Source organism: Peromyscus californicus, unplaced genomic scaffold (genome assembly GCF_007827085.1).
Source record: "Peromyscus californicus insignis strain IS unplaced genomic scaffold, ASM782708v3 Scaffold_15__1_contigs__length_86483966, whole genome shotgun sequence".
NCBI classification, from domain to species: Eukaryota; Metazoa; Chordata; class Mammalia; order Rodentia; family Cricetidae; genus Peromyscus; species Peromyscus californicus.
In genome coordinates this window covers 22,187,585-22,205,617 of record NW_026294447.1, presented here as the reverse complement: position 1 = coordinate 22,205,617, position 18,033 = coordinate 22,187,585, and the positions used below count along the sequence as shown (strand labels likewise).

Here is an 18,033-nt window from a genome sequence, read left to right as displayed (position 1 = left end):
CAATGCATTGCCTACCCTTAGTCGTTTACTTTTGAGACTATCTCTAAGTATAGAAAGGGAGTCTCTGTAGAGGGCAAGGGAGATTCAGACATTAATCAGCAGATTAAGAAGTTAAAACTTTTTGTTTGTTTTGAGAGAGGATCTCCCCATGTCAGCCGGGCTGGCCCCACATCAAGTCCTCCTGCCCCAGTCTCCAGGGTATGGAGTTCTTCTTCCAAGTCGAGGCTCTTGCTTGTAATCTCACTTTGCAGCTAGGAATGGGGGCTTTCTCCAAGCCCCTGATCCTCAAGTAAAAATAAAAAACAAGGTGCAAAGACCCCTGTTGTCTGTATTCTACCAAACATAAAACAGTACAACCAAGTCTTCTTCCCACACCTCTAAGTCCCCCACTGGGGCATGCTGGTGTTCACCTGAAGTCCCCCATGAAACAGAACATAAAATGAGAATATCAGCAAGCATGCATGTGAGATGGTTTATGGTTTTAATCACATTATCAAAAGTATTACTAATATGAAAAAGATTAATGCAGACTAGGATTAGAAAGACTTTCTCTGTCTCGATACATGTCATGGTCCTGGGGCAGAACTGAACAGCTGTTCTTCTGCTAAATAGGTATATTATTAAAATGACTCTAATAACTTATTATTACTCCTAATAACTTATTATCTACAGATGACAGCATTTCTCAACCCTCATCAAAGAACCTTCTCCTTGCAATAGATGGCAAATAACACTTAGACCCTCAACTGCTCAACATGCCGAGAACAAGACACATGGCGTGCTAAGCCCTAAATGAGATATTCACATCATCCCCCATGATATATCATCCCCCGTAACATCATCCCCCATCATATCATCCCCCCATGATATCATCCTCCATCATATCATCCCTCTATGATATCATCCCTCTGATATCATCCCCCATCATACCATCCCCCATCATATCATCCCCCATCATACCATCCCCCATCATATCATCCCCCACCATACCACCTCCCCATCATATCATCCTCCTATCATATCATTCCCCTATCATATCACCCCATCATATCATTTCCCCATCATATCACCCCATCATATCACTTCCCATCATATCACCCCATCATATCATCCCCCCATCATACCATGCCCCCATCATACCATCCCCCCCACAAGGCTCAGGATCTTTGCAGAAGAGGAAGAAGAAAGACTGTGAGAGCCATGGTGGTGGATAACACGAAGGAACTGGTATATTTCTGATACACCAAGGCGGTTATACCCATGAACTCACAGCAATGGTGACAACCTGTATAAAGTTCCAGCCACACAAATCCCAGCACGAAGTGTGGACATGACTCCAACGGACTCCATTGTCTTTAACATTGTAAGTCAGCCTCACACCCCATCAGGGTCCAAGGCTAGCTGGGAAACACACACTGGACTTGATGGGGAAAGGAAAAGAAGAAATGTCAAAGCTGGGTGAGAAGGGATGGGAGGGTGAAAGGGGGGGTGAATATATTCAAAATGCATTGTATGAAATGCTTGAATGATTAATAAAAACGTTGTTTAAAAACCACCTGCTTTTTACTCCTAGTTCTACCACTTTCCAGCTGTGTGACTTTAGGAAAATCTATAAATCTCTCTGTGCCTTGTCTCTCACCAGAGAGCTGGTGTTATTATAAGGTGCTGTGGGATGGTCTGTATGTGCTCTGATTGGTCAATAAATAAAACACTGATTGGCCAGTGGCCAGGCAGGAAGTATAGGTGGGACTAACAGAGAGGAGAATTGAGAGAACAGGAAGGAGGAGGGAGACACTGCCAGCCGCCGCCATGACAAGCAGCATGTGAAGATGCCGGTAAGCCACGAGTCACGTGGCAAGGTATAGATTTATGGAAATAGATTAATTTAAGATATAAGAACAGTTAGCAAGAAGCCTGCCACGGCCATACAGTTTGTAACCAATATAAGTCTCTGTGTTTACTTGGTTGGGTCTGAGTGGCTGTGGGACTGGCAGGTGAGAGAGATTTGTCCTGACTGTGGGCCAGGCAGGAAAACTCTAGCTACAATAAGGATTTTAAAAATTAATCATTGAAATGCACTTTGAGGCAAATGAAGCATATGTGATCAATAGCTCATTAGTGTCATTACTTGGATGGCAAAAAGTTGAGGAACCCTAAGAGGAAGGTCCTCAAACAGATGAAGAAAAAAGACAACAAACCAGTTACAGAAATCACCAAACTGGACATTTTGCTTAGGATATGTTTAGTCATCTTCACGTATCCCCAGTGGAAGGTCCCTGTACTTTCCTCATGTTATAAACAGTTAAGCCAGGATCTAAAGAGGGAGGCTTTGTCACAACATCAAGGCAGTGGTGAAAGTTGGACACTGGATTTTTGGTTCCAGTCCAGGTAGGAAGAAGAAAGAAGGGAGAAGAAAGAAGGGAGGAGGAGGAGGAGGAGGAGGAGGAGGAGGAGGAGGAGGAGGAGGAGGAAGAAAAGGAGAAGGAAGAGGAGGAGGAGGAGAAGGAGGAGGAGGAAGAAAAGGAGAAGGAAGAGGAGGAGGAGAGAGAAGAGAGAATGGAGAGGAAGAAGAAGAGAGAAGGAGGAGGAGGAAGATAAAAATGAAGACGCAGAAGCAGCAGAAGCCACAACTAATGATGATACCGCTGTTGGTTAACCACTCAATCTGCTCTGCAGACATTTTCCTCCATTGGGAGATGGCCTTTGGTCCTGGACTTCATTAGTTAAACTGTAAGTGCATTTCCCCCCCTTCCCCTCTGTGTTCCCCTTCTGCAGAAGGCACAGTGTGTGCCTAGTGACTCTGGGCCCCTGCTGTAACCTTTGAAGCCACCGTGGCAGTTTCTGGAAAGCAGCATGAGTTAACATCATTTCACACTGACTGCCTTGGTCTACAGAGAATGGGAAGTAGGGAGTATTAAGTCTGCTGGCTGGTTTAGGGTGGTGCTAGAGTCAGAAACCTACTTCCTTTCCAACATGAAGTTAGGACTTTCAGACAGATTTAACTCAGCCCAGACTTTGGGTTACATTAACTGGGACTTAAGCCTGGGGATACAGATCTGTGGAAGAGTATTTACCTACCATGTACGAGGCCCTGAGTTTGAACTTCAGGACTGCAAAAAAGCTACAAAACCAAAACCACAAACAACAAGAAGAAATGTCAGTCTGTTGCCTATGATGAAATTTAATTAAAATAGCAACACTACGTTATTTTAAAAATGTGAAATTTTGCTCTGAGTTCATACCACCAAAATTGAGTTTGCTCTGGCCAACTTCCAGCACCTACATTTCTGTGAATGTTGTGCTAATTTAATACTGCTTATGAATATATTTTATTATTTCTCTGAAGTGTGACTTAGAAGTCATGGTTCCCCTGGTATGCTAATGTCATTTGTAGAAAGAGAAGAAGGAAACTTTGAAGATGATGATAATGTGAGATCTTAGCTATTCGGAGTACCAAAAAGAAGGATTTGCAATTTTACACAAAGAAACAGGAGGGCTTATTTGGCCCTAAAAAGCTTCGAGAGTTGCATGGGAAGATTAGAAAGTGGTATAGGAAAAGGGAAGTGAGGGTCCTGGGTCATCACACTGGTCCTCAGACATGGGTGGAGAGGACTGTGAGCAGTGTAGACGGAGGCAGAGAGGCCTTGCGGTGGAGCGGCAGCCTCCTCGGTGTGACTACCGGCTTAGAGTCAGATGTGAGGAACATCTCTGTGACTGTGCAATCCATTCTGCAGTATCTAGCTGCTGACATTATATAAGGAAAAATCTAGGAACATCTTAAAAATGCTTCTGCTTGAAATAGGATTCTTCTGGGCCATCTTTGGCTAACCTACAAAAATGTTAATAAAGTGTCACATCAAATAAAAGAATTTAGGTCTGATGAAGAATAAAATATACCACACACTGGCTTTTTAAAATTAAAGCAGAAGCCATAAAATTCTATTACATAAATGCACAGTAAGTACACAGTCTTTATAAATGTTTGTACTCTAAGCTTTAATAAATTTCTTCTAGAAACCTGCAACACATTCACAAACTTACACTTTAAAAGATGTATTGAATTTTAGGAAACCCACATTAAATAAGTTATAAAATATTTATTCTTACTTATGGTCTTGGGAAGACAAAAATTTTAGCTACCCATACAACTGTAGGAGAAGCTAAGCCCAGTGTTTTTGAAAGCCTCCCAAAAAACCAATGGCAAAACAGATGTCTACCAGCTTTGAGAAGAAAGTTAACCATTTTTTTCAAACATTTTAGAAAGCTACAATGTAATTTATGAAAATTGAATAATAAAGAGTATTATTAAAGCTATAGACATTTCATGTTTATACCTAACAGGAAGAGATGCAAATAGACTACAAGAAAGCAAATAGGAGGAAGAAAAAAAGAAATGCACAGTCACACACAGAAGAACAGCGTCTCTGCACTACGGTCACACACATACACAGAAGAACAGCGTCTCTGCACTACGGTCACACACACACAGAAGAACAGCGTCTCTGCACTACGGTCACACACACACAGAAGAACAGCGTCTCTGCACTCAACTAACGGAGATTAGATGCATCTTGACTCCCCTACTTTACTGTAAAAGACCTCATTCCAGTAGACTTACATCTTCAGGGATCAACTGTCAGAATTCACATATTTATAGAGAATGCAGGAAATCTGGGAATCCGCAAGGATGTTTAACAAGCTAGTCTGTCCCTGACAACGGAAGATGTGTGTATCTGCATGTACAAACCCCGCGTCGGTCTGCATGAAACACAGCAAAGGGAACTTTGAAAACTATTCTTTAATGATACCAAAAATGATTTACCTCTAAATATTCACAACTTTAAAACTGCGCACAGAACTTTGAGGGCCAGGACTTCGCCTCCAAGTCATACTCCTTGAGTGCAAAGTGTACAGGAGGTTTTGTCTAGAACAAAGTGAAAGAATACTAACACTCGAATTTCCAGGAGTGGGAACTAACTCCAGCTCAGGAAAGTTCTCTCAGCCATCACAAGTGTAGGAATATCGGTTTGTTGTCAATGAAGAAAACAACCAGAGGAAACTAGTTAGCACTGGTTGTTTCTCCCATCGTATTTCAGAGCCATGCAGTGCGTAGAGGGAGATACACAGCTACAGAGAGGAGAAAGACCTTGCTACAGCAGGCAACTCAAGAGAACATGGGGGGAACCCCCCCAGAAAGCCTCACCAGCTTGGCCTGCAAGATGGTTTCATGAGCTGTCATCTAGAGGATGTGGAGTGTAAGCAGCGTGATGATTTCACAGGGAGAGAGGAACCTGCTCTAAGGCATGCATTGTGAAGGGGCCTGGCTTGTGAGAAGGTACTGGAAGGGAAAAGTGACAAGGAGAACCAGGCCAGCTGGGTCTGGATTTTGAAGGTATTTCAGAGCCCATGTCCATGCATCTCTACTTTATGTGGGAGGGGTGGCCTTCTAAATGGCCTCTACGTCAACTCCTACCTCCCAGGTTGGGGGAAATCTGAGCTTGGGGAAAATAAAATTCTTTAGTTTTCATCGTTAGTCAAGTCTTATTTCAAACTCTTGAGACACGAAATACTCCTTTGATGGTGGCAACTTAATGAACATTCCACTAAGTTTTAACCCCAGAACAAAGAACAAAGGTCATAGTGCACAAAACAGTGCCAGATTAAGTTTATATGCATTGTATCTTCTAAAATTTGAGTTTATATAAAAATATTGAGGTAATTTGAGATTGGTCTAGATCAGTGACTATTAAACCCTCCTAGCATTGGCTCAGAAAAAGGCATGAATTTACACCATGACTAAGTATGTGTACATGTATGTAATTATAACCGAGCTTTACAAAACAGCATTCACCCTTACAGTTCTTCTCTGCTTCACTGTTTCAGTTATCTCACTGAATCTATTTCTCAACCTGCTAAATGGACTGAAATGTTAGTTCTGGAAAAATAGTGGTTGAAAAGACAAAAAGGAAAATGTGTATTTTTTACAGAAAAAAAAAAAAAAAAACCTCATTCTCTCCAATGTCATTTAAGACCTGCTGTGTTTCCTCAGAAGTGGATTTAATGCTTCACACTGTAGAGTGAGGTCACATGGATGTGACTGGTCAGGATCCTCCAAGGCCCCAACTATTTCTGCTAGTAGTTTGGTTCGCTCAGAAGTGTGTATGTTGAGAATTTGGGGGAAGGGAGTGTTTTAGAAGCACTCAATAGTCAACCTTGGCTGTTACTTTCTATTATAAACAGAGGACCCTGGACTCCCCAGCCCTGGACTCCCCAGCTGTCACCTCTGGGCCATTGCCTTCATCTTGATTAAAGCTGTCTTGTTACTCTTCTGTAACAGCAGATGAAGAATGTTCTTCCCTCTGTACCTCAGCCACTCAGGAAGTCACCTGAACCATGCGCTTGGCTTCTTTCTCTCACTAGTTACGGCTCCCACTGCTCTGTTCCAGGACTGGGAACACTGTTAATAGTCTGATCCCGCCCCTTGGCACCACCCTATGCCCTGACATAAAAGCCAATTCTGAAGGGAAAACTCCGCCCCTTCCTCCCTCCCTTCCGCTTTCCTCATTTTCCTCCCAGGAGGTGCGCACCTCTCGAACCCCTCACCCTTCTATCTCTCTCTTTCCCTCTCTCTCTCTCCCTCTCCTCCACCACCACCAAATAAAACTCTTCAGTGAGCGCTGTCTGCATGGCATCTCTGTCTCTCACCCGCTGTGGGGGCACCTTGGCTCTACCCGCCAGAACCTCCTGCTTAGCAAACAATATCATAACAAACACTGGGTGCCACAACTTGCCACTGCTCTTCCTCTCTGTCACATTGGCACACCCCTTAGTCCCATGATGGCCGTGAATCCTCTCCTGGGAGCCCCTCCCTTACCCCTACATTTCCACCATCTTTAGATCATCAGGCACATCTGTGCAAACTCCAGCTGTGGAGAGAATACAAGTCTTTTCCCAGCAGGCCCCCCAGACCCCATGCGAGCTCGTGGGTGTCTGTATTAACTTCCAAATGTCACAGACATCCCAGTCAGAACATCTTGTAAACAGAGATGTTATCCAGTGTTCTAACTTTGAAAATCACAAAGACACAAATCATATGTGGTGGGGGTTTCAAGAGGAATTTAAAGCCAGGAATTAATTCCAATTAAGTCATTTCCAGAGTTCTGTTTACTTATATACTCCATCACTTATTCCAGCTAGTCCAAGTCTCGCCTGTCCCTGCTATCATGTCTTCTGGGACACAAACAGCCTTCTCCCTGACAAGGTGCCTACTTTGCCTGTTTAGCTCCCAAACAGTGCATGCAGCCGAGGGCTCAGCTAAGATGGGCATGCTTTAAAGGTTCTCGATCAGCATGCTTTAAAGGTTCTCGGTCTGCTTCTCTTGAGCAGCACAACCTCCAACCGTGCGGCGGGCGGGGCGGGTTTCTAAAACTGGTCCAGCTGCTTCTCATACTTCTTCCTAGGGACTATCTGGAACGTAGGACATAAAATATGCAAAGGGTGCGTTCAGTTTTAAAAATAATGGAGAAAGGATTTAGTATAAGTCCGTTTTCCTGAGACTTTCCTTTCATCTTAAGCTTACTTTTGTTTGGTTTGGTTTTTCAACTGCAGCAGCCATCACTCCCCTGTGGAAACTTTGCAATAATTATCAGCTCAATCTGGAGCTTATAGTCAAATGTCCCCTAGAACGTGGAAATAAAGGAGGTAAGAGTGGAGTGGTGGTCTAAATAAGAATAGCTCTCGTGGGGTCGTAGATTTGAATGCTTGGTCAATAGGGAATGGTGCTACCCGAGAGGGATTAGGTGTGGCCTTGTTGGAGGAAGTGTGTCATTGGGAGTGGGCTTTGGGGTTTCAAATGCTCAAGCCAGACCCACTTTCCTCTTCTCTCTCTCTCTCTCTCTCTCTCTCTCTCTCTCTCTCTCTCTCTGCCTGCAGATCAGAATGTACCTCTCAACTACTCCTCCAGCACCATGCCTGCCTTGCTGTCTGCCATGATTTCAATGGACTGAACCTCTGAACTAAGCCAGCCCCAATCTAATGTTGTCCTTCATAACAATTGCTACGGTTGAGGTGTCTATTCACAGCAATAGGACAATGACTGAGACAAGTGGTGTCTGAGAGAGAAACTTTAAGACCAACACAGTGACCACAGACAAAGTCACCTTTAGGGAATAAAAGTAAGTAAGGCCGGGGATGCAAAGAACCTGCAGGCCTGTGTTTGTTCTGAGACCACAAGAGCAGGGGGGAAGGGGAGGGGCAAGGGAGGGGGAGGGGGAAGGAAGTGAGTGTCAGAGTAAAAGATGTGAACATTTACTTTGTGTGTATGTATGTGTTCATATGTGTGCACATGTTCCTGTGTATGCACATGGAAGCTAGTGTTCAGCCATGGGTGTTGTTCCTCAGAAGCCACCCACCTTATTGATTGAGGCAGGGTCTCTAACAAAGACCTCAGGCTCACAGATTAGGCTAGACTGACTGACCAGCAAGACTCAGAGATCCTGCTGTCTCTGTCCTGTGCCCCAACACTGGGGTTACAAGTGCATGCTACGGTGCCAAGATTTACACATGGGTTCTGGTGATGGAACGCAGGTCCTCATGTCTTTCACGACAAGCACTTTACTGACTGGGTTATCCCTTCAGCTCTCGAAAGTGTATTTACTAATGAAAATCATTGCCAATTAATCAGTCAACAGAAAGGGATTGCAAGGGTTAGGGCAAGCATAGGCTCCTACCAGAGAATCTCTGGGCAGATTCCCCAGGCCATCCGTTCCCTAAGACTTCAGATACACCTACAGATTCTCTCTGATGGGAGACCTATACGCCCAACAGACTTGGGCCTTGATTCACCCAATGTTTTTGTCTGGATTCAGTCTTTATAGAACAAGCACATTTCCCATACGCTTTTCAAAACGTGAGGAGGTACTGGACATAAAGACTTGGACTCACTTATCTAGCCCTGGTCCCATACTTACTGCCCTGGCCTGTCCTAAGCAACAGGGATAATAGAAAGCTAGATATCTGGTACAAAAATTATACCACTTATTTAAGTGGTATAATTGCATAAGATAAAAAAATTTAAAAAATGAGATAGTGGCTAGATAATATCTAGGAGAAGGAGGTAGTTGTTTTAAGAATAGGGATCAGGAATTGCTGGTCTAAGAATTTAATATATAACATTGGTAAAGGCTACTGTGAACAATTTCCAAAACCATTTTTTCAAAGAAGTTTTTCAAAAGTGTGCATTAATATAATGGCAGAGAAGACCATGTAGAAATGACTTAAAACAAGAACTGTAAAGGCAGTGAGAGGTTCATAGACAATGAGATGCTTGTGTGTGTGTTTCCTTCACCAAGCACAGAATAGACCTCACCTCCTTGTTCCCAACCTCTGCCCCTTCCTCTCCCATAGAAATGCTAGAACTTGGCTGTGCCTCTGGCTAATAGCTTGTTGAGGATCAAGTCAGCCATGCAATGATGGGGAAAGAGTCTCTAGGAAAAAAGGAACAAGGAAAGCTACGAGGCAAGAACTAGCTTGACATGTCTTCCGGTGTATCTGGAGCCTTAACGATAAGGGTAAAGTGGGAAGCATCATGCCAGAGATCTAGGCAGTGATGAGTCAAAGGAAGAGATCTGAAGCAAGAGAATGGCGTTTCCTGATGAATATCTTTCAAAAAGTAGCTCCCAGGTGGGAAATGAGCTGCTAGGGCAGTGAAGATAAGAGGAAGCATGATTAGTTACGAGGCTGTCAGTATCCAGGCAAGCAAGGGCATGGCCTGGTAGGCTGGCCGCAGGCAGCAGTGAATAAGCCAAGGGCTCATCTGGGGAATGGGTTCCCTGTTGATAGGGATGAGTGTGTGGGTAGAAAGTCTTGCTTTCACTAGGCAAAAATGGTCCCTTTACCATGACTGGAACAACTAGGGGAGGACTAAGAGTGACTGAGTGGACATCTCTATCTTGAGATGCCTGCTAAGAACAAGTAGAGAAGCTAGGTAAGAAGCTGGGGTTTGCAGCATTGGGGAACATTGGTGTTCGGTTGGAACCTCCAGCTCACTCCTGCAGCTCCTGCGTGGTCTGAGAAGCCCCATTCCTCGCTCTCCAAATCCCACCCTGTCAGAGACTCTCCAACAAAGAAAAGACACCAAAAAGCCCAGCTCCACACTCTTGGTGGCTGTAGCAGCTCTTCTCCTGAAGCTGCCAGCAGCCCAAGTCCCCACCTAAAGCCTTCAGCTTTGACCATACTCGGGCACAAACCCAGCTCGTGGTGGTCATGTCACCACTCCTTGCCTACAGGCTATATAAGCTCCCTGCTTTAGTTCAGGCGCGTGACTTCTCCAGCCTGGATCTCTGGGACTGGAGAACTCACAAGGAAATTGTGTTGCTCAAATAAACCTGGTTTTTTTTTTTTTAAATTTTTAAATTCAGCTTGATCTGGCTTAATGCATCAGTGGAGATACACAACACTAGAATTTCTCTGCACCAAGATCATAGGAATTCCCAGCCCATGCTGATGGCTTTGCACTGTAAATCAATAAATTAAGGGACTAACTAAAGCACTGAATGTGAAGCGGGGACAACTCACCCAAATTGGATCTGTCCCTCTACTTTGCCACAAGTCTCATCTGGGAACTGCCTTTACAAGATTGTCCCCTTAAATTTCTAATAAGACACTGTGCTAAGCTCCCTTTATTATTTTGAATTAATGTAGAGCGCAAAAAGATGACACGTATTAAATTTTAAACGCATCAAAATTTCACAGAAAGAAGAAATATTATGTAATTAGCGCATTGAGATTCAAAAGTAAGCCCTTTGTACGGATCGGACCAAAGTCGAGGCCACACACACTGACTGCAGCTTGCTGACACTGGGTTCAATGGGGAAGGGCCCCACTGTCACACGAACTTGAGAACATGACAGGGAATTAGCTAAGTAACTTGAAACAAGCACTCAGAGAAGTGTTAGCAGAAATTATGGAACAAAATCAAGGTTGACAATCCCAGTCCATCACTGAACAGTCACTGACTGATATCAAATGGCCACTGTGAGGACCTTACATCTCCTGCAGCTCTTTTCTCAGCAGAGAAGATAACCCACACCCTGGGGTAGAGCAGAGACAGATAAGAGAAGCCTTCTGATTCAAGTACAGTGAGAAAAGCAGATCTCCCTAGGTTCTTCAAACACTAAATACAACTAGACATTCACGGCACAAAAACTTACATTCTTGTTCTGAGTTAAAATGTAGGCTTCCATTGATCTAATTAAATGAAGATGGTGAAAAATTAGTATTTTAAGACCATTTTTAGCATAAATAGTGCTTTTAGCTGAGTCTTCTAAAGGAATGTCCACCCCCCTCCCATTCTCTTGTAGCATTTACCAACTTCCCGTGTAAATGTGAAGGATTTAAGAGGTAACAGTTGATTCTGTACAAGCTCAACCCTGCATTAACTTCTGGAAGCCACACACTGGCTCAGCACTGGAGGGCGCAGGGTGAAGGAGTGTCCCCTAACTTCTAGTTTACTCTGACCCCAAGATGCCCAGGGGGCTATTCCTCTGAATAAACTATTTCTGGACCCAGTCACAGTACTCCCGATTGCCACAGGAGGAAGCTAGCAGGGCCTAGCATCTTGCTGAGGCTGCTTCCAACCGTATCTCTGCCATCCTGATGAGTTCTTCCCATGACTGTGGAAAGAAGGAGAAAGATCCCAGGCCTGTACCACCCGTGGGGAGCAGCTACCGACCCATTATGGTTCTCCTGCTTACACTTGTTCACTCACATGCTCTCCTCTCTCCTTTTCTCATTCCTTCCCCCTCCCTTCTCACCCCTTTTTCTCCTTCTGAACCCGTCTTAACACTAATGTAGCAATCTGGTCTCTGGTCAGTTTTTGTAAGTTTGACACGAGCTAAAGTTATTTGAATAAAGAGGGAATCACAATTGAGAAAATGCCTCCATAAGATCTGACTGTAGGCAAGCCTGTCGGGCATTTTCTTAATTAGTGATTGATGGGGGAGCACCCAGCTCATTGAGGGTAGTGCCATCCCTCAGCTGATTGTCCTGGGTTCTACAAGAGAGCAGGCTGAACAGGTCACGGGGAGCAAGTCAGTAAGCAGCATCTCTCTCTGGCATCTTCATCAGTTCCTGCCTTAAGTTCTTGTCCTGATTTCCTTCAGTTACAGACTGTGACCTGAGAGTTGTAAGCTGAAATAAACCCCCTCTTCCCCATGGTGCTTTTGGTCACAGTGCTTTATCACAACAGCAGGAATGTAACCAAGATTTCAGGCACAGGATCTGCGGCACCAACCTGAAAAGGCTAAGCCACATCCACTCTGAACATTGAGAAACATGCTCTCTCTTAACTGCGCGTCTTTCTTCTATGGTGGTTAGAGCTGTAAATCATTTCAGTGTTAGGATCTAAGAATCTGTTTAGCCTTTTATTATGTCATTTAAGATGAACCAGCCTTTGGTAAAAGAATCTTCCTTAGGACCCCATCCAATGTGAAGTTTATACAAGACCTGTATGCTATGTACTTTTCCCCTCCAGGACCTGGGAGAGAGAAGAGACTATTTCAGAGTAGAGGTCACGGTATATATTTTTGGAGCCTCTTGTTTAATTGTACTCTCACTAGCACCTCCAATTCTCCATGATGTGACACTTTTAAGAGGTCACCAGAAGCCATAGATGTTTTCAAACATCTGACATTAAATGGACTGCTATTAAAAGCTCCTTCCTCCTGCATGGTGCAGTGTCTTCAGGTGAAAGATCGCTCTATAAGGAGAACATTGCCCTTCCCACCAGGGTAGAAACCACTGCTGGCCTCAAAGACGGCATCGGCTTCAGCCGAAGGTACTGATCACATGACCCGCTCACCGGCACAGCTTGACAGTCTACCACAAGTCTTTCATTAAGCCTTTGTACTTGTCTGTAAGAGCCTTTCACTTTCCACAGCTGATTCCTGTGAAACTGAACAAAAGGGCCCTCCTTTCCTTTTGTCTCTGCTCTGTCCTCCAAGGCCCGTTTTGCTCTCGATGACTGGCCTGTGTAGTAAAATTAGAAGAGAAATGATCTGTGTTGACCATCAAGAATAAAGGCTTCAAACCTGTCACCCTGTTTTCCCCTTGGACTCCTCCTCATTGGCCGTTACAGAACTGAGTTGTAAGATACAGGAGGCACTTTTAGATTTCTTTCCAGAGAGCCTGCCTTACCTTTAGCTGGACCAGATGCACATCCACATGCTTGCTGTCTGCATCCTGCTGGACTGAGTAGGTCAGGTCCCGGACTCTCTCTGAGGTCATCCGGAGCCAGGTCTCAATCTCAGGCAAGTGTAGGACAATCTTCCAGTCAGCTGCCGTGTGGAGTGGGGGTGGCTTTCCGTACTGCTGCTCAGCCTCGATGTCCTTCATGGCCTCTTCTGCCTCTCCTTCTTCCTGCTCTGCTGTAGGCGTCATGTTGATGGCCATGGGGGAGGCATCAGTCGCCATGGGATCCGGGTCCTGTGACCTCAGTGGGGACAGTGTCACGCTCATGGTTAACATGGAGAAATCTAAGCCTTACTTCTTTCCAAAACAGCTGAAAGGCAGAAAGAAATAGGAAAGCGAAGTCAGACTAGATTGCCAAATAAAGCCACGATACTTCCCAGAAGAAACAGGGTTTCTAAATAAAGGCAGATTTCTAAATTAAGAAACCATTGCTCATAACAAAAACAGAAAGAGGTGTTTTGATTTTCTACATTGTAGCCCCAAGACCCAGCATGTGACACAAAACCATGGTGGTACCATCTCCCCAAATACCCATTTCCCCCCATTCCTTAGTAACAGAATCCTGAGATTGAGCTGTGAATATTCCTGCCCAGAATTCAGAACTACAGTCCTTCTTTCCTTTGTAGCTATCTATGGCCCTCCCTACAGTCAAGTTCTGGCCAATGAGAAGCAAGTGGAATAGCTTTGTAGACATGCTGAGAGCCATTTAGAGGGACTGACTGAACTAGAAGACGCCGCCCTCCTGCCCTTCTGTTTCTTCTATTGCTCCCGTCTATGTGGTGGACTCCAGGGCCGGAGGTCCAGCTCCAGGTCAGCCCAGAAGATGCTCTGGGGTGCTGCTAGGGGATGATGGTGAAGCACAGGGTTAGGGACATGGGTCCAGCCGGACACCGCTGCCACTCTGCCAGCATTGCTGATGTGATGGAGAAGAACAAATTTCTGTTTTGTTGAAACAATGGCTAACAGGGGCTTTCCTAATATATACATCCAAATAACATTTTGACTAAAGCCAACATATTCAATACATGAATAACTAGAGAAGGGTGTCCTAATTATGAAACACACACACTGTCCTGGTCTCAGATATTGTTCATTTTGAAGATTAGATAGATAGATAGATAGATAGATAGATAGATAGATACATACATACATACATACATACATACATACATACATATACACATACATACATATGCAGATAGATACATAGATGATAGACAAACATGTAGCAATTCCAAAATGTCAGTTTTCTAAAAAATAGGTTATACTAAATTGGTCTAATTAATGCTGATTAATCAATGCTAAACCCAAGCTACATTAATATAAAATGTGGCTCTGTTGAAAATTTCAGAGGCTTTTAGAATTTGAAGAGCAATGAACTGTTCTGACAGGTACTAGTAAGAGTTACCAGACAGTTGAGGATGACAAGTGTACATCACGGTGAACTAAGTTTGCTTTTGAGGATAAAGGTTCCTTACTAACGATGATCCTGCTGGAAATTCTTCTGGCAGTGGTCTAGCGTGAAGTACCCTGTGCTCTTACGTTTATAACAAATGGATGTTATTTCAGTCTCAGGAGCAGCTTCTACTCAAGACTAGTGGATTTCTTTGTATTTGACAAGGTTGAGAGTTTGAGTTTGGTTTTTTTTTTTAATTAAACACATTCAAGTTATATTTTCATTACTGTAAAGAAGCTGATCAAAAGTTCAGAAATTTAATGTGATTATCAGAAAATAGCTCACATTTCTTCAGATTCATAATAGTCACTTAGTGACTGGCTTTGCTTCCTATTGCTCTGACAAAGGCTATGACCAAAGCACCTTGGGGAGGGAAGGGCAGGAAAGACCTAATTCACCTCCTAGGTCATAGTCCTTCATGAAGGGACATCAGGGCAGGAACTCAGACAGCACTGGAACCAGAGGCCATGGAGGGGTGCTGTTTACTGACTTGCTCCCCATGGCTTACTCAGCCTGCTTTCTTATGGAACCCAGGACCACCAGCCCAGGGGCAGTGAGCCCTCCCACATCAATCATTCATCAAGAAAAAGACTTGCCCACAGGCCAGTCTGATAGAGGCATTTTCTCAGTCAAGGTTCTGTCTTCCCAGAGGACTCTAGCTTGCTTCAAGTTGACAAAAAAAACCAACCAACACATTAACCAAAGCAAAGTTATTCCTACTAACCAATATAGATGGGAAATTAAATCAAGACAGCTTCCAGTTTGACCAACAACATCTAATTGTCCACACCGGGGTGGGCATGGGGAATAGCTAGACCTGCAGAATTGACAAAAATGCTTAAGAGTCCTTTACTCCTGTATCCTTTAAGTAGCCTTTCAGGACTGCAGAATATGCAGCATAATCCTCTCTGTTGACTCCCTCCTTTCCTTTCTTCCTTTCTCTCTCCTCTCTCTAATTTTCCTTCTTCCTTCTCCTTCCCCTCATCTCTTTTTTACAAGATCCCATGCAGTGCAGACTGGTCTCAGGCTTATGCACCCCAAACTTCCTTTGAAATTCTGATCATCTTGCCTCCAAGTGCTGTGATTACTAGCAAGTACCACAGTGTCTAGCTCCCCTTTCCTAATTTCAACATCTAAATGTTGAGTTAAGTGAAGTTTATCAGTGGATTTTCTGAAGCAAAGCTATTTGTAAAAGGCAAAACACAAGTCTAAAGTTGGTTGACCCCTTTGACGCCTGCCTTATAATCTTCCTGGTGAACTCAACAGCTTTTTCTAACTGGGTGCGGGAGGGAAAAATACACTCCTCATATTTTTTAACCATCCTTGTGTCCAATTTTTAAAATAATAATCATACTAGACTTGGATAATAAAAAATTCAAAGATATCAGAATTTCACTGAAGGAATCCAACCCCAGGAAGATTGAGCTACCCCAGTCCTTCACAAGTCACACCCTAGTCTCACAGGGCTCTGATTCTGACTTCTCAAAACACATCTAAAATATTAATCAGTTCTCTGCCTTCTATAGGACCAATATCAAATCTCAAGAACCTGATAACAAAGGTTAATAAAGCTTGCTTATTCAAGGGCACAGAACTGTTTCCAAATGGAGAACACACTGATGTTACAGTGAATGTTTAAGAAACTAGACTGAGCCAAAGTGACAAACAACTAAGACTCAGAGGATGTGCACAGAACTGCCTCAGATACACATACAGTCACCCACTTGCCCAAGATTCATATACAACTAATGGGCGGCACCTCCTGACTGCCAGGTTTTTGTTTTGTTTTTCAAGACAGGGTTTCTCTGTGTAGCCCTAGCTGTCCTAGAGCTCGCTCTATAGACCAGGCTGGTATTGAACTCAGCTCCACCTGCCTCTCTGACTTCCCATTTTGTGAGATTCCTAAACCAAGTGATACATACCCTACCTTAGACTAGAGAATGTATTAAAGAATCAGCCCACCCACATGCCATAGAATTGTCTCCACCCACGCTTCCACACATGCTGACAGGCTACATACAAGTGCAGTGCATTTTCTCAATATCTCTCAGTTTCCTCATCTGCAAAAATAAAGGACCTGAACTAGACAAACAGTAATATCTCATCTGGCTGGAAGAATTCGAGACTGCCTACAGTAGGAGATCTGGGGAGTTGACAGTCGTTACGGCTTCCTGTCCCTACTGAGGGCTGTGTAACAATGACAATATGCTCTCCATGATACCGAAGCACACAAATAGACCAACTGACTTTTCCTAATAGAAAAACTCAATGAGCACCAAGAAAAGTACTTTATGGAGCACAGTGGTGTTGCTAATTCTTCCCAGAAGAACAAACATGTCAGGGACTCCCCTCTAGGCACCTTCTACTTGAGACTAACAGCATAGATGTGGTTATATGTGTAAAGGGGACACACAGGACAGGAAAACTAAACAGAAAGGTGTCTGGGGAAGACAGAGTGTGCATTTCTAAGAACGAGAGGGCAGGAGACCTGAAAGCCAAACTTCAAAGCAAGATTTTCCTGTGACAAATGTCCAACCAATCAGACTGCAAGCAAGGAATATTCTTGTGTGACCCAGAGGACTTAAACAAAGCCTTGTTTCACTAGCTCACACTTCAGCTTATAGCGTTTGCTCGCCTTTACATATACTTTTGAATACATGTGTCATATGCTTAGCAAGCTTGGGAAGCAGCATAAATGAATTAATTACATGTTTTCATGGCAAGCAATTGCTATAAACATTTGAGTTTCAATTCGAAGAGTTCACATTGCAACACAGTACCATGGAGATGGCTCTATTTCCTGGTTTTCACAAAAATCACACCAGATATAAAGGATAAATTTGCAGCCTAATTCAAATTCAAACAGCTTCAACCATGCGGAGACTATGGTAATGCTCTTCATGTAGAATTTCCTGCCCTTATGGTTCCTCATTCTTGCTTTTGAAACAAATTGGTTACTCTACTTAAATGAACTAGGAGGAGATTCAGCAGAAGCCTCTACTTCTCTATGCTGTGAGTTCTACGTTTCTCCTTTATGAGACATTTCACAAAGGAAGAGATGCCATCTAGTCATAAAGATATTAGAAAAGAAAGAGCCACTAGACAATAGCTCAGGACAGTGCAGGTGACGCCTTAGGCCAGGTGCGTGCAGGTACCCACCAGAGTTGCCACTGACAGCGAGAAGACAGAGGACTGATCAATCAGCATTTGAAATCCAAGGGCTCCCCCTCCTTCCCATTATCAAATGCTTGTCTGTGGTCACCTTCCTAGCATTAGAGATAATACCCCCTTTATCCCTGCTCCTGTTAAAAATAGCATCCCTCCAATCC

The 18,033-nt window shown here is 43.8% G+C and overlaps 1 protein-coding gene across 1 annotated transcript in view; it reads right to left on the bottom strand.

Annotated features, from left to right (window-relative positions):
* Positions 1-18,033, bottom strand: part of Akap6 (A-kinase anchoring protein 6) — a 441,797-nt gene that overhangs the window by 324,131 nt on the left and 99,633 nt on the right. The window contains 1 exon segment of the mRNA XM_052738516.1: positions 13,195-13,558. Within this exon segment, the coding sequence (XP_052594476.1) occupies positions 13,195-13,524 (330 nt within the window). The 5' untranslated portion in view covers positions 13,525-13,558.